Source organism: Oncorhynchus clarkii, chromosome 13 (genome assembly GCF_045791955.1).
Source record: "Oncorhynchus clarkii lewisi isolate Uvic-CL-2024 chromosome 13, UVic_Ocla_1.0, whole genome shotgun sequence".
Lineage (NCBI taxonomy): Eukaryota > Metazoa > Chordata > Actinopteri > Salmoniformes > Salmonidae > Oncorhynchus > Oncorhynchus clarkii.
The window spans coordinates 38,548,858-38,565,456 of record NC_092159.1 but is presented as its reverse complement, the minus strand read 5'-3'; the positions used below and the strand labels follow the sequence as shown (position 1 = coordinate 38,565,456).

At 46.9% G+C, this 16,599-nt stretch overlaps 1 protein-coding gene across 1 annotated transcript in view; it reads right to left on the bottom strand.

The window, feature by feature from the left end:
• Nucleotides 1–692: 692 nt before the first annotated feature.
• Nucleotides 693–16,599, bottom strand: part of LOC139423932 (SH3 and cysteine-rich domain-containing protein 2-like) — a 32,359-nt gene continuing 16,452 nt past the window's right edge. The window contains exons 3-11 of the mRNA XM_071175582.1: nucleotides 13,429–13,523; nucleotides 12,151–12,241; nucleotides 10,949–11,067; nucleotides 9,725–9,794; nucleotides 9,494–9,582; nucleotides 9,281–9,369; nucleotides 6,769–6,820; nucleotides 6,253–6,390; nucleotides 693–6,018 (exon numbers count right to left, since the gene is read on the bottom strand). Coding sequence (XP_071031683.1) covers nucleotides 5,920–6,018; nucleotides 6,253–6,390; nucleotides 6,769–6,820; nucleotides 9,281–9,369; nucleotides 9,494–9,582; nucleotides 9,725–9,794; nucleotides 10,949–11,067; nucleotides 12,151–12,241; nucleotides 13,429–13,523 — 842 coding nt within the window. The 3' untranslated portion in view covers nucleotides 693–5,919. The remainder of the gene's footprint in view (nucleotides 6,019–6,252; nucleotides 6,391–6,768; nucleotides 6,821–9,280; nucleotides 9,370–9,493; nucleotides 9,583–9,724; nucleotides 9,795–10,948; nucleotides 11,068–12,150; nucleotides 12,242–13,428; nucleotides 13,524–16,599) is intronic.

Genomic DNA, 16,599 nt, shown 5'->3' with positions numbered 1-16,599 from the left:
AAATGTGCCCACACCACACATTCACACACACACCCTCTCTCTCTAAAGTAACAGTGTGGAGGCTGAGAGAATAGGAGAAAACACACACACTCATACTAAGGTACACACACTAGAGAAAGGCCAGATTGCAGTCATTGGTAGTTATAAAAGTAGGCCCCATTTCAGTAAAGTGTTTATTATCCCTGTACTTAAACAAGGAGTCTGGAATACCATTGTCTTTTCCAAACCTACTGGATTTCTGCACACTATCCTACCCTGCAAATGAAGTGTAGAGGTTCTTCCACAAAAGAAAGAGGTGTGTTGGAGGAGAATGCAATGCATGAAATGTTGTACTTGTAATGCATTTGAGGTTCAAATAAGTTTCTGAAGTTAAGTCCTTTCCACCCCCCAGAAAAAATGTCAGACTTGATTTTCCCTTGTGAAAAATGTATCAAAACATTTAACAACGTCCATTTATTATAATCCACATAATAAATCACATTTCCTGTTGCTGCGAGATTATTTTCCTGCTGTAGCGAACTGTCTCAAATTAAGGTCCGATGTCTGTAGAGCGGAAGTGAGTGAGAACGACTGAGTGAGAGCGAAGAGAGAGCAAAGAGGACATGGTGCTGGTATCACAGAGTAACGTGGCTAGACGAGGGAGAATGAGAGCAGAGGCAGTTACTCACACAACACCAGAGTTTCATTCAAGGTTAAAGAGTTTTTAATTTTTTATTATTGAGGCATGTGTTCTTCCAGTGATATTAACTAAGGCTATATCCCGCACACACACACACACTAAAACATACACTTACTGTGCAGAGCTTTGTTTCCCAGAGCCTTCATCTTGACAGATCAGATCGTTAGAACTTTCTAGACGATGTGTCTTTAGTAGCCGAGGTGTTTTCCCAGAGCCTTCATTAGTAACGTGGCTCTTAAAAACCTTTTGCAGACCACTCGTGCCCAAAGTGCCCTTCTGCGTCACGTTATTCACAGATCTCCTGCTAAACATCTGGATTCTATCTGTCTGACTGTGACTGCTGATAACTTCAAAACGAAGTTGACTACAAATACAAAGTTACCAAAGTATTTGTTACAAACAAGTCAAGGATACAATTGTGTTTCAAATGAAAAGTGAGATGACTGCTTTAAAAGACATAGGTTACATGGCTATTTCAATCATACTGAAATGCATTTCATGTTCATTCAATTCTATTTTGCTACTATCTGTAATTTTTTGCCTCAATGTGTTTCATGATGTGTGACAACACTTGTGCAGTGATGGGCCCACTCTGTGATTTAGTGCATTATTATTGGGGAAGCATAATAAGCCGCATCAATAGCTTATTTGTAGCCATACTGTAGGTGGTAATATCTCATAGGAAGTGATCCATCGTCAGGATTGTGGGATAATTCTAATTATAATGTTAAGGTAAGATTTGAATGGAGGAAGCTGATTTGAGAGTGATACTTTTCTTTTGATCCAATCAGTATTGACACATGGTCTAATGACGCGAGCGGTATGCCTCTCTACATGCTTGTTTGGGAAACACTCTTAAAAGGTGACTGCACTTCCTAATTTGGCCTTGTTCTGGATTTGGTTCATTAGCAAATGCTAGCGGCCATGACTGAATTCAAACGTGAGTTGGTTTTGGGGTGTGGTTTAATGTGGGTGTCTTGTGTGTTTGCAGGTGGGAATAGTTAGCCAAATTATTTAGCCAATCAGCTTCAGCTAATCGGGGAAAATACGGTTTGACTTTGGACAGCCTATCTCTGGGGATAGTTAGGGATATCAATAAATTACACAATGTAAATGGGACAATATTTTAATGTTGCATATTATTTTTTTGTCTCAGTAGCTCTTTCATGCAGTCAAATTACCTAGTGGCCTCATGAGTGAGTGGAATGTTATTCATATTTTTCATAATTTCACAATAAATCAACATTATTTTGAAAAAACTTCTGAAAATCTTGTTTCTATGTCAAAAAGTTGTTACATTTCAGTATTCTGTGATGTATATAACGTGTAATATTGGGATGCAAACTCAAAATGGAATACATTTAAACTCTATATCTGACAAGGTAAAGGCATCTTCTTATTTTTAAGCCCATAACCATGTGTGTGAGGTGTATACTTTGTTTCTAAGCAGATTTGTTTAAGACTACCAAGAAACACTCTGTGTGACCCTGATTTAGCCCACTGCAGTAAAAGGTTAAATGCTTCCAATATTTGTATATTAATTTTTACAATTGGTTTGAGTTTTTTAAGTCATTGAATTTTGGAGCTATTAAAGTTTTAAAATATTGTCCCAAAATTGTGTAATTTACTGACGGTCCCTAACTTGCCCCATAGGGATATTGACTGTCAAACCAAATTGACCATGGGCATTAATGATCGGGTCACGTGCAGCGTCGCTTTGAATAGATGATTACTTGTGTGCTGCTATCTATGGGCAGGATATAAAAATAAAAATAAAACACGAAAAACTGTTCCTGTACCCTTCATTCCGTGACATACCATTTATGACCAAAATTTCAGAGGCAGTAGCTCTAAAAAGTTGCTCAAATCGTCGTAATGCTTAAGTTACATCGCAACTGGGAAACGAGGCCAGGGCCTGTACACAGAAATGCTACACGAAGAGCGAATCAAACAGGGTCCACAATGGGTGACAGACTCTTAAGTCTACATGAACACACCGATAATGTACATCTTATGTGAAAATTCGGTAGAGAATAAGCTAACAAACAATTAATCCAGTTATACACCCAGTGACTATACTGAGGTCTTGTTAGCTCCTGGTCTGGGACTGTGAGGACCAGAGAAGTCCTTGCTACACATAGGAACACATGGACCCAATGGAAGGAAAATACCATATTCATCACAGTCTGTGAAACTTCATCCATCCACACACACAGAGGATATAGACCCAAAGATGATCATATTATCATGCACAATGTGATGAACAAAACATGAAATAATGGGTGCGTTCGTAAGTTCGCTCTGCCCATCTACACTGATTTCAGAGCACTCTCGTCTGAGTGTGCCAGAGCATAACTGATGAATTTACGAACACGCAACACCCGTTGAATATGGCCGGCGTCAGTAAACGTCGACAAAGAAAGCGTGATTAAATTGTTGCCGGCAGAACAGTTACAGTCCCCAACACTCTGGATAACATGAAAACAGCCTAACCAGCTCTGTTAGGGCGAGTAAACTGGTCAGAGTGAGGTGTTCTCTCATTTGTGTCTGTAAGTAGCTAGCAAGTTAGCCAGTTAGCTTGGGTGCTTGACTGTCGTTGTGGGGTCTGAACGCTTGGATCAAACCTCCTCGGCCGGAGCGTCCAGCGTGAGCTCTGAACGCTCCGAGAGCGTTTACCAACGGACAATCTGACAACAATCTGAATTTACGAACGCCCAGAGCGCACTCTGGCACTCCAGATTGAATTTACGAACGCACCCAATATGTTCATCATCGTACTTCTTTTACACTTCCGATGACTTACTGTATATACTGCATTCTTATACTACAGGAAGAGGGAGGGGACATGTTATTGGCCGTTAATGCCAACAGTGTGACCGCTACGTGCTGCAACTCAGCAAGTAGATAGATATCTGTCTAAATCAATAAATTATCAGTACATTATGGAAACGTTGAAATCCAACCCATTATCCTATCATTAAACATGCTTACATCTACATGTACAATACATCAGTCCAGCCACCCTTCCCACTAGCAGCAAAAATGCCCAATAGTGTCAAAGACAGAGGGAAAGCGAGTGGGGAATGGAGAGAGAGAGAAAGAGATGGACTGACATTTGATCAATGTTGAATTGGTCATCCATAGACAAAGAAAGCTGCATACAGACACATTGATTCATGATGGTTCAACACCTGGGTCAACCCCTTTTGTCTACATCCCTCCCTGTCCCTCCATATCCCTGGCTCCCTGTCCCTCCATATCCCTGGCTCCCTGTCCCTCAGACCAGCGGGACCATGTCCGGTGGTCACACTTACAAGGTCTGTTCATGTGGTTTTCCAGCCGACTGGCTCTTGGCTGTTGTTTGTTTACCAGCGGTGGACCAAACAGACGAGTCAAAAGACACGAAAACACTTCCCAAGTCTTCCACGGCTCCTCAGTGCCCGTCTGCTAAATTGGCCAGAAAATTGAAACAAATTTAGAGCAGTTAAAAAAAATGTGTTGTTGCTCCATTTGTTTCTTCTTCTTTTTTTAAACAATGTCTCTATTCATAGATGTTTTCTACAGTCTAGGCTATTCAAACACTACTGAGGGAGAGAACAAAAAACACTGAAGTATTTATGTAAGTATTCACCGCCCCAATCTAATGTCGTCTCTTGTATTTTTCATAAATAGGACATAGAAAAACACATTCTCTGAAGTGTGCGACTGATTGACCTGTACAATAGAATGACGTGGCTTACATCCATGACCTTCTGGAACCTGCCAAGTGCGAGGTCAAATGTCAGTGAGTCAGCCAGTGAGTCAGGATCTGAGAGAGTGTGTGTCGAAATAGACCTAGTTTGTCCTGTCCTCTGCTGGCTGTCTGGTCGGTCTGAGCAGGGTGTACTCTGCCCAGTGTCACCCACCCACCTGCCCGTCCATCCGTCCTTGCAGAGCAGTTAAGTTCTGTGCCAGTCTAAATTAAGCTGAAGTCAAATCCCAGCCAAGGGACCAATGTGATAGCTGAGAAAGATGGAGGAGGGAAGGAGAGATAGAGAGAGAGAGAGAGAGACCGAGAGCGACAGAGAGAGAGAGAGAAGGTGGACCAAAGGAACGGGGGAGAGAAAACGCGAGCACCGAAACCTACAACCATCGGCAGTATCTTGAACATCTCACTGACACCGACATTGAAACAAGTGCATCCTTCAGCATGCAATTATCTCCTTCACGGTCACCTCTTAAATTAATTACTGTGATCATAGTGGGCGTCCATCTGTGATGCTACCATCAGGAGTGTGACACTTGTTCTAGTTCATCAGAGAAAGAACAAATGTTTTCTTCCATGCAGTGACCAGGAACATTACCCCCACACACAACACAAGTACATCCTCCTGATTAAGGCAACGTATACTAATACTAGGTTCTGTTTGCTCCTGGCAGAACTCGGCTAGGTGTGCGCGCACGACTGTGCTCTCATACTCCCTTAAAGGACCTTCATTTGAAAACACTACAGTTGACCAATGACAGACGAAAGGGTGTAGACATCGGCTACTGAACTTCAACTTGCCCCAATAAAAAATGTTGTGTGAGCGAACAGACAAAAAAAAAAACCTGCCAAACACCAAACAAAAACGGCACACATTTGAGTCATTATATATGCGCGAAACGGAACGCGCCACGTTTCGACTGTATAGTGTGCGACGGCCTTAATCCTGCATTCTTCAGCCTTGTGATATCCAGCCATAGAGGACAGTGAAAAAGAACTGGTCAAATCACACACAGAGAGACCAGACTCATCAGACAGAAAATAGTCTCAAAGTTCCTTCCATCCTGAGGGAAGTTACTGGAGTCCACAGCAGCCAGTCCTTCAGTCCTAAAACTCTTACCCCTGTGGTGTGGACTACAGACCAACCCAGTTCACTAATAGACTAAGGTACATTACAGCAGGAAAACATGGGGTACTGGGGTCTTAGATAGTCCTCCACAACACCTAGGCCAACTCTTTCAAGTCTGGGTTGTCAGCTACATTGGGGTGGAGGAGACAAGGTCAGCAAGGATAAAGCTGAGGCATCCTCCACATCACCTGGAATTCACAAGCTGAACTATCACGGCTCCCCACTCAGTTTAGTAGGGTGGTGGGCCTCACGATGGTGGTGTTCGAGGACCCCCGGACTGGCTGGTCCTCCTCAGAGGTGTGTGGGGAGGTTACAGGGTGCTGGTAAGAGAGAGAGAGAGATGGGGGGCTGGTGTTGAGACAGAGGTTAGATCTCCTCAATGGATTTAGCAGGGACCAGTCCTCTCTTCTTCCCACTGCTCAGCTTCAGGAAACCCTCACTGTCCTCACTCTTCCCCACACAGATCTGACAGAGAGGGAGAGAGAGAGAGAGACAGAGATAGAGATAGACAGAGAGAGACAGACAGATAGAGAGAGAGAGAGGGAGAGAGAGAGGGGGAGAGAAAGAGAGAGAGAGAAAGAGAGACAAGGGTGTTTAGGAAGGTTAAAATAGAAAGGCAGTGGGAGCAGACAAGAAATAGATAGTTTTGGCACAACTACAGGGCAAAGGAAGAAAGACGAGACAAAATGAGTGTCTCACCTGATCCTCCTTCACTGGCATGTGGCCCATCCCTCGGCTGGCAGGGACAGGCTGGGTGACCCTCCACACCCTCTCCCCTGGGCGCACCCTCTGAACGAAGTTAGCAGGGAAGAAGCCCACCTTGTCTCCACTCTTACCCTGCCACACAGATGACACGTAGAGTAGATGTGACATATATTCAAATAAATACTCATTACCGAGTCAATAAAAAGCTCTTTCAGGTCGCACCGCTAGTTTAATTCATTATGTTTCCCTCTTAAAGTGATTTTCTGAGGAAATGATGTTTCTATTTCAGACTGCCTGGATGTTTAGGAGAGGCAAACAATATGGCAGGTGATATAGTTCATACTCACACGCCTAACTAACGCACTCACGCACTCACGCACACACACACACACACACACACACACACACACACACACACACACACACACACACACACACACACACACACACACACACACACACACACACACACACACACATTTACAGTGGTGTAGATTATTCATTGCCCACCTTCCACCACTCTTCATTAGAATCATCAGTGACCAGCACCCGATCACCAGGCCTGAGAGACAGAAAGAAAGAGAGAGGAGGATAAGGGAAGGGGGGGGGAAGCAGGGAGGGAGAGAGTACATGAAAAGCCAGCATTGAAAAAAAGTGAAGAGAACCATACAGGGAGAGTGTGTCCATGATTTCAAACAAACGTGACCAGAGTATAGGGACTGTAGACTGAGTGAGTACTGTACTCTGTGGTGTATCTTTGCACACAGCATGCTACCCTCCCATGACTCAGAGGTGGCAGCTGGTATCCTAGAGTTTAAGCGCGTCGGCCCATAAACCCGAAAGGTCGTTGGTTCGATTCCCCGCACCGACTAGGTGAAAAATCTGTTGTTGTGCCCTTGATCAAGGCACTTAACCCTAATTGCTGTGGATAAGAGCGTCTGCTAAATGAATAAAATGTAGGTAAGGAACAGGTGACTTTGATTCCTACACAGAATAATGACGTTGAGAAGAGCAACATATGGATGTTTAACTGACGTAATAGCACCAATCAGTGGCAAGCACGGTGTCTGACAAACGGTGACTCTGTCTTTCTCCCGCTCTATGTTTCTCTCACTCACAGACGCACGCACCCACGTATGTATACACACAATTTACACATACACAATAACTCACAACTCAGAGACCCCCCCCCCCCCCCCCCCAAAAAGGAAACACACGCACACATGCATGTACAGCATAGATCTGGCACAACGACCGTATAAGCGTGTAACAGACAGTTATGGATGAAGGCTGACATGAAAATAAAACAAGCGCGAACAGCTGACTGGAGACAGGGCGGCCGGGCAGTGGTGCGGTTATCTGCGGTAACATGGACTCTTAACAACGCAATGAGACTTTGTTTCTCCTTGCCGAAGCAAGCAAGGTGTTGTAGCAAACGAGTCTTCAGTTGCCTAGGCTGTTTGATACTGTGACAGAAGACCTTCCATGGCGATGTAGATGTTGACTGACGTGGCTCATGCGATGTAATGCATTTTTTGTATTGTCAGTTGAGTTGAATCAACAAATCACAGCACAGATTGACGGGTACTTCCTGCTTTTACTTCCACCCATTATGCCCCCATTGACTTGAAGGGGACGCCCACTCTATTAATTATATTTCTATGGCAGCACATGCAGCCAGGAGCAGAGGAAAGGAGAAAATGTGTATATATATTTTTTTCCCCCCCCAGGCTACTTGAACAGTTATTACGGTGACCGCGGTCATTTGGCTGGCCAATTACCATCACCCAAAATTCCATGACGTCACAGCCCACAAGCACACAGCACTTAAAAACACGAATCAGACTCATGTACACAGACTATCTAGTATCCACTGTCCTATATACAGAGCTAGTGTACTGTACTGTCCTATATACACAGAGCTACTGTACCGTCCCCATTACACAAATTCTCTCTATGGAGTCCCTTGGGTGTCTGCTCTGCTCTCCCTGCTGCCCTATTTGATCGTCCTGGCCTGTCACACACACACACACACACACACACACACACACACACACACACACACACACACACACACACACACACACCCGTGAGACACCAGGTGGCTGTGAACCATCCCCATGGCGATGCACCTCTTTATTACCTGCACCCACAGCTCTCTTCTCTCCCTAACACACATCCTGACCTTTATACTCTTCTATCTTTCCTTCCTCCTCCACTCACTCCCTTCTACCCTGTCTCTGTTCTGCTGGCATTGTTTGCTTCTCTTTTGTCTCTCCCTTCCCCCCCAGCCCCCTTGTTTTCTCCTCTCCCTCTGTGTCTGTTTCAAGCTGTTCTCTCCATCTAGTCCCTCCATCCCTCCTTTCATCTCTAATTCATTTTCAGTCTTTAAGCCCCTCCCTAAAGCTGACTGTGTGTATTTTCTGGGCGGTAATTGTCGTTGTGTTTGATATTTAGCAGGCTGCACCTCCTTTTTTTCTCCGCAATTTCGTGGTATCCAATTGGTAGTTACAGTCTTGTCTCATCGCTGCAACTCCCACACGGACTCGGGAGAGGCGAAGGTCGAGAGTCATGCGTCCTCCGAAACGCAACCCAACCTAGCCGCACTGCTTCTTGACACAACGCACATCCAATCTGGAAGCCAGCCACATCAATGTGTCGGAGGAAACACCGCGCACACCTGGCGACCTGGTCAGCACCCACTGCGCCCGGCCCGACACAGCAGTCGCTAGTGCGCGGTGAGACAAGGATATCCCTGCCGGCCCTGGGCCAATTGTGCGCCGCCCCATGGGCCTCCCGGTCGCAGCCGGCTGCGACAGAGCCTGGGCTCGAACCCAGAATCTCTCTCTGGTGGCACAGCTAGCACTGCGGTGCAGTGCCTTAGACTACTGCGCCACCCGGGAGGCCCCATGCTGCACCTCCTTAAGGGTTCCGTTTGAATCTCGAAGAAATTACAGCTGGGACGGACACACATAGAGGCACACAACAAACCCACACAAACAGACCCCATTCCACCACTCACTCTAGTCCGAGGTCGTTGTGCTCCTGAGGCAGGAACTTGAAGAGCGCTACATACGTGTGGATGGAGTGAACCTCAATACGCCTGGGAACCTGGATGGACACAGACAGGGAGAAGGAATACAGACGGAAAAACGTTTTAGTTAAATATAGTGTCTCTGAACATAAGGTCAGCTAGCAGCAAGAGGACTGTGTGTGTGTGTGTGTGTGTGTGTACCTTCACGCTGGTTTCCTCTACAGGCTCCTGGAGCTGCTCGCTGCCCCCACCCTCAGGTTCAGCCTTCTCGTTTTCACACGGAGGCAGATCTGACAGACAAGGAGATGGGTCACTCAGCCTGAACGATCAGGTCAGACAGCAAGCAAGGATGTACATACTCAAGATACACACACATAAATACATTAGGACACACACACGCAAACAGACACACACACACACTCGTGTTCTTACCCCCTGTCTCCTGTGGCATCTCCTCCTCCATGCTGTACTGCCTCTGCTCCCCCTCCTCTCCTCCTTCACCCTGAGAAACAGAGAAAAGAAATGGAAAAAGAGGGATTCAAGACAACAAATCATAGAGGAAGTGAGAGACAGAGGGAGAGAGGACAAACTCGGGACACATCGAGACACTAAATGTGTTTCTGTAGTTTTCTATGTCAAGACTTTTCCCGCCAACCAGTAATCCCAGAAATTGTCCCTCACTTCAACTAGCATTCTTACCTACAATATATCTCTATGACTCAGAGCCTGATAATCTGCTCTCAGTCAACTTACCTGCTAAAATAAGGGTTCATTTGTATTATTTTTTAAACAGCCTTCCTGTTGTACAGAAACACAACAGGACAAGAGAAATAGGCTCACATGAAGGTGAAGGAACATGTGAAGATTGAATACAGGGTCACATGAAGGTGAAGGAACATGTGAAGATTGAATACATGGTCACATGAAGGTGAAGGAACATGTGAAGATTGAATACAGGGTCACATGAAGGTGAAGGAACATGTGAAGATTGAATACAGGCTCACATGAAGGTGAAAGAACATGTGAAGATTGAATACAGGGTCACACGAAGGTGAAAGAACATGTGAAGATTGAATACAGGGTCACACGAAGGTGAAGGAACATATGAAGATTGAATACAGGGTCACATGAAGGTGAAAGAACATGTGAAGATTGAATACAGGCTCACACGAAGGGGAAGGAACATGTGAAGATTGAATACAGGGTCACATGAAGGTGAAGGAACATGTGAAGATTGAATACAGGGTCACATGAAGGTGAAAGAACATATGAAGATTGAATACAGGGTCACATGAAGGTGAAAGAACATGTGAAGATTGAATACAGGGTCACATGAAGGTGAAAGAACATATGAAGATTGAATACAGGGTCACACGAAGGTGAAAGAACATGTGAAGATTGAATACAGGGTCACACGAAGGGGAAGGAACATGTGAAGATTGAATACAGGGTCACACGAAGGTGAAAGAACATGTGAAGATTGAATACAGGGTCACACGAAGGGGAAGGAACATGTGAAGATTGAATACAGGGTCACACGAAGGTGAAGGAACATGTGAAGATTGAATACAGGGTCACACGAAGGTGAAGACACCATCTATAGAGTCACTAATTAACAGGCTGCGTGTCCCCATGGTACAGGTGGTGACGTCATACCTGGCTGTGCGTGGGTGACTCGGACACGCTCCCAAAACTGGAGCGGCTCATCTGTGCCAGGGACGTCCCATAGCGCAGGGCTGCGTAAATAGGGTCCACCCCACGCCCCCGGCCTGCCCCTGAAAACACACAGATATTTAAACCTTTACAGGGACACACGCACAGACACGCACACGTGCAAGAAGACAGAAACACATGCGCGCACACACACACACACAACCTTGTAGAAGCAGCATCACAGATTGGGATCATGTATAACTGCCATCATAACTGACGTTAAGGGAGGCCCAGCCCAGAGCTCTAAATATAGGTGTAATGACAGTCCCAGACAGACAGTGACCTGCTGAAGATCTGACAGAGGGCACCAGTGAAGTCCAAGGCTCTTTACAAGTTTGCACATTGTATTTTCAGGAAGTACATTGTCGTTTCAGAGTTCTGTGAGATGAAAGTCAAGCATTAGTGGTTGAAGCTGTGTTTTCAGAGTTTCAGTCAGAATGAGAATCAGACTGGTTCTCTATTCCAGGTAGACTGGCAGACTGGTTCTCTATTCCATCAATTTAAACCTAGATTTAACCAAACTTAACTAAACCTAGATTTAACTAAAACTGAACCAGTCATTTCCACGCTCGACAGTCACTGTAATGGCAGCCAGATGGACTGTCCTGTATTACCTGATGTGTGTGATGACAGGTGATAATCCTAGCCTGCCCTGGCTCAGACCCAATGTGAGTCCCAAACAGCACCCCATTCCATTTATAGTGCACTATTTTTGACAAGGCCAAGGGGATAGGGTCCCATTTTGGAACACAAGCCCAGAGGTCAAAGCGACAGACCTGGGGTTATGGTGGTGGGAGGGAGGGGGCAGGTTAACAGAACACTGATGGATGGAAGGAGGAAGGAACCAGGGAAGAAGGAAAGGACAGCAGGTGGAATGAGAGCTGACCCTTATTCACAAGGATCTATTCTATAGGGTGAAGGACATGAATCACGTCCACTTCCTCGCAGGGCTAGGATAGGACACACACAAGCAGATGGACACGTGGAGAATACACACGTCTTCATGCACGACACCCCACACATGGCTACAGATACACACACACACACACACACACACACACACACACACACACACACACACACACACACACACACACACACACACACACACACACACACACACACTCTTTACTGAGCATGTTCACCTTGGGTGGGCTGCACCTCCTTGACGACAGCCAGTTGTTCGTTGACCAGCATGGGAGAGCTGAAGTTCCGCTTGAACACCCCGACCCCAGACTAACACACACAGAGGAGGGGGAATAATATGGATTTTCTGTTTACATGCATTCATTTTTATAGCCTGTGGTAGTGGGTATTTATTCAGAAAATGTATAGAATTACATTACAGTAATTGAAGTAGAGAGAGAGGACGAGATAGGGCGGACTTGGCAGCAACAGTCTGACCAACAGTTGCCAAAAGTCAATACATGAGTATCTTGCGAGAAGTAAGATTGCTAACATCACTGTGTTTTCTCTGGCTTAATTGTAAATCAATTAAACCTACTGCCGGGGTCTCGACGCGCGCACACTCACACACACATAATGAAACACTCACACAAGCACATAGCCTACCTACATTTTCACAACTGCACACAGAACACAACAAACAATTTCACACTGAATTAGGCACGGGACCGTTTCAATGGAGATATTGATTTCCATGTGCACTGACATTGAGATGAGCTATCAGCACTGTTATAATACAGAGGCAGAGTAACAGGGATGAATGGTCTTCCTTTGTTCCTTCCAGAGATATTCTGGCTCATCGTAGATAATCCTATCCCTCCCTCCCTCCCTCTCTCTCTCTCTCCCTCCTTCCGTCTATCACTCCCTCCCTTATTCCCTCCCTCTCTCTCTCTCTCTCCCCCTCCCTCCCTCCATCCCTCCCTCTCTCTCTCTCTAACTCTCCCCCTCCCTCTCACTCCCCCCCCTCAACTTCTCAGTACAGTATTTTATCTACATCCAACAGCTCCTGAGTTTCTCAGGGAATCTCAAACAGCGTTGTTCAGGGACCTGACTTCCCCTGCCTACCAATGGCATCTATCTGGCGTCCTTGAAGGGATCCAGAGAGATCATGTGTGGTTTGAAACAGATAGGGAATATTTAGACAGAGTTCAGACAGGGGAGCCTCTGCCTTCTACTAGAGGGACCACTCTGACCACTGATTAACGGACCGGTTTCAACAGCATCAGCAGTATCTATGCACGCACAGCTGTACACAAATGTATACACACACCCACAAACACTGCTGCTTACTCACTGCCCATTCCATATGTGTGCCCATATGGTTAGCACTTTTTCACTGCATACATGGACAGGACGTTGAGAAGCACGTATTCAGCCTTGGGGCCAGTACTGCGGGGTGTGTGTGTGTGTGTGTGTGTGTGTGTGTCCAGATCTGTAGACCAGGGCAGGGGACATACCTTTCCATTGCAGGGCTGCTGGGACAATTCTGAGGTGCACCACAGGTGAGCACCCATCTTACAGGTTCTACACCGAAGACCCTGTTTAGAGTTACCTACAGACAGACAGAGAGACAGAGAGAGAGAGAGAGAGAGAGAGAGAAGAGGGGTTAAGAGAGAGGAGAGAGGGAGGGGTGTGTGAGAAGAGGGGTTAAGAGAGAGGAGAGATGGGGAGAGAGACAGAGAGACAGACAGAGAGAGAGACAGAGAGAGAGAGGAGAGAGAGGGGGGAGAGAGGGTGAGAGAGAGGGGGGAGAGAGAAGAGGGGTTAAGAGAGAGGAGAGAGAGAGGAGGGGTTAAGAGAGAGAGGAGAGAGAGGAGGGGGTGAGAGAGAGAGAGCAAAAAGAGAGAGGGGGGGTTAAGGGAGAAAGGGAGAGAGAGACAGAATGTAGTAATAAATAAGGCATGTGATAAGAGCAGGTTCCAGTTTGATGTAAATCTCATCTCGGTCATCCAGAGAGGGTTGATCAAGCTTCTATTCTGCTGCACTGCCTGCTGAACTAAGCATCATCAACGGTCCCTCTCAAAACATGGAGAGACTGAGGCATTTGGGTTCAATTTGGTTTTTAGTCACACCAATTCTCATCAAGCAGTGTCTTAGGAACAAGCCTAGTAAGAGTGGAGAAACGTTCTTTGTCCTTTTTCTTGACATAATTACTTTTGTTTTTCTTTGATACGTTGGAGAGTGACAAGATAATCCCTATGTCATTCAGCTGCATTGTTTTGACTCATCATTTCCAATTCAAGGTTTACTTACTCACCGTGCCAAAAATATTGTTTAGAAGGATTTAGTCTAGAGCCCTATGATTACCAATCCATGACAAAGACGTGGAAACACAAACAAAAAATACATGAACTGAATCTTCTATTTGCTCAAGCTCAGTTCTGTTACAAACTGAGAGAGAAAGGAGAGACTGGGAGAGAGAGGAGAGACTGGGAGAGAAAGGAGGGAGGAGAGACTTGGAGGGAGAGAGGAGAGATTGGGAGAGAGAGAGGAGAGACTGGGAGAGAGAGAGGAGAGACTGGGAGAGAGAGAGGAGAGACTGGGAGAGAGAGAGGAGAGACTGGGAGAGAGAGAGGAGAGACTGGGAGAGAGAGGAGAGACTAGGAGAGAGAGGAGAGACTAGGAGAGAGAGAGGAGAGACTGGGAGAGGGAGGGGAGACTGGACGAGAGAGGAGAGACTGGGAGAGAGAGGAGAGACTGGAAGAGAGAAGAGAGACTGGAAGAGAGAAGAGAGCCTGGGAGAGAGAGGAGAGACTGGGAGAGAGAGGAGAGCCTTGGAGAAAAAGAAGAGACTGGGAGAGAGAGGAGAGACTGGGAGAGAGAGAGGAGAGACTGGGAGAGAGAGAGGAGAGACTGGGAGAGAGAGAGGAGAGACTTGGAGGGAGAGAGGAGAGACTGGGAGAGAGAGGAGAGACTGGGAGAGAGACTGGGAGAGAGAGGAGAGACTAGAAGGGAGAGAGGAGAGACTTGGAGGGAGAGAGGAGAGACTTGGAGGGAGAGAGGAGAGACTTGGAGGGAGAGAGGAGAGACTAGGAGAGAGAGAGGAGAGACTATGAGAGGGAGGAGAGACTGGGAGAGAGAGGAGAGACTGGGATAGAGAGAGGAGAGACTGGGAGAGAGACTGGGAGAGAGAGAAGAGACTAGAGGGGAGAGAGGAGAGACTGGGAGAGAGAGGAGAGACTGGGAGAGAGAGAGGAGAGACTGGGAGAGAGAGGAGAGACTGGGAGAGAGAGGAGAGACTGGGAGAGAGAGGAGAGACTGGGAGAGAGGGAGGAGAGCCTGGGAGAAAGAGAAGAAACTGGGAGAGAGAGGAGAGACTTGGAGGGAGAGAGGAGAGACTAGGAGAGAGAGGAGAGACTGGGAGAGAGACTGGGAGAGAGAGGAGAGACTAGAGGGGAGAGAGGAGAGACTTGGAGGGAGAGAGGAGAGACTAGGAGAGAGAGAGGAGAGACTTGGAGGGAGAGAGGAGAGACTAGGAGAGAGAGAGGAGAGACTAAGAGGGGAGAGAAGAGACTTGGAAGGAGAGAGGAGAGACTAGGAGAGAGAGGAGAGACTGGGAGAGAGAGGAGAGACTGGGAGGGAGAGAGGAGAGACTGGGAGAGAGACTGGGAGAGAGAGGAGAGACTAGAGGGGAGAGAGGAGAGACATGGAGGGGGAGAGGAGAGAGAGAGGAGAGACTAGAGGGGAGAGAGGAGAGACATGGAGGGAGAGAGGAGAGACTAGGAGAGAGAAAGGAGAGACTGGGAGAGAGAGGAGAGACTGGGAGAGAGAGAGGAGAAACTGGTAGTGAGAAGAGAAACTGGAGAGAGAGAGACTGGAAGTGACAGAGAGAGACTGTGAGTGACAGAGACTGTGAATGACAGAGAGAGAGAGGAGAGACTGGGGGAGAGGGGGGTGACTGGGAGAGAGAGAGGAGAGACTGGGAGAGAGGGTAGAGACTGGGAGAGAGAGAGGAGAGACTGGGAGAGAGGGGGGTGACTGGGAGAGAGAGAGGAGAAACTGGGAGAGAGAGGAGAAATTGGAAGAGAGAGAAATTGGGAGAGAGGGGAGAGACTGATATAGACTGGGACAGATAGGAGAGACGGTAAGAGAGAGGAGAGAAGGGAAGAGAGAGGAGAGACGGGAAGAGAGAGGAGAGACGGGAAGAGAGAGGAGAGACGGGAAGAGAGAGGAGAGACGGTAAGAGAGAGGAGAGACAGGAAGAGAGAAGAGAGACGGGAAGAGAGAGGAGAGACGGGAAGAGAGAGGAGAGACGGTAAGAGAGAGGAGAGACAGGAAGAGAGAAGAGAGATGGGGAGAAAGAGAGGACAGAGAGATTGGGAGAGCGAAAGAGACTGGGAGAGAGAGGAGAGACGGGAAGAGAGAGAAGAGACGGGAAGAGAGAGGAGAGACGGGAAGAGAGAGGAGAGACGGGAAGAGAGAGGAGAGACGGGAAGAGAGAGGAGAGACGGGAAGAGACAGGAGAGATGGGGATGAAGAGAGGACAGAGAGATTGGGAGAGCGAAAGAGACTGGGAGAGAGAGAGAAGAGACTGGGAAGAGAGAGAGAGAGAGAGAGAGAGAGAGAGAGAGAGAGAGAGAGAGAGAGAAGAGACCAGGAAAGAGAGAGAGAAGAGACTGGGAGCGATG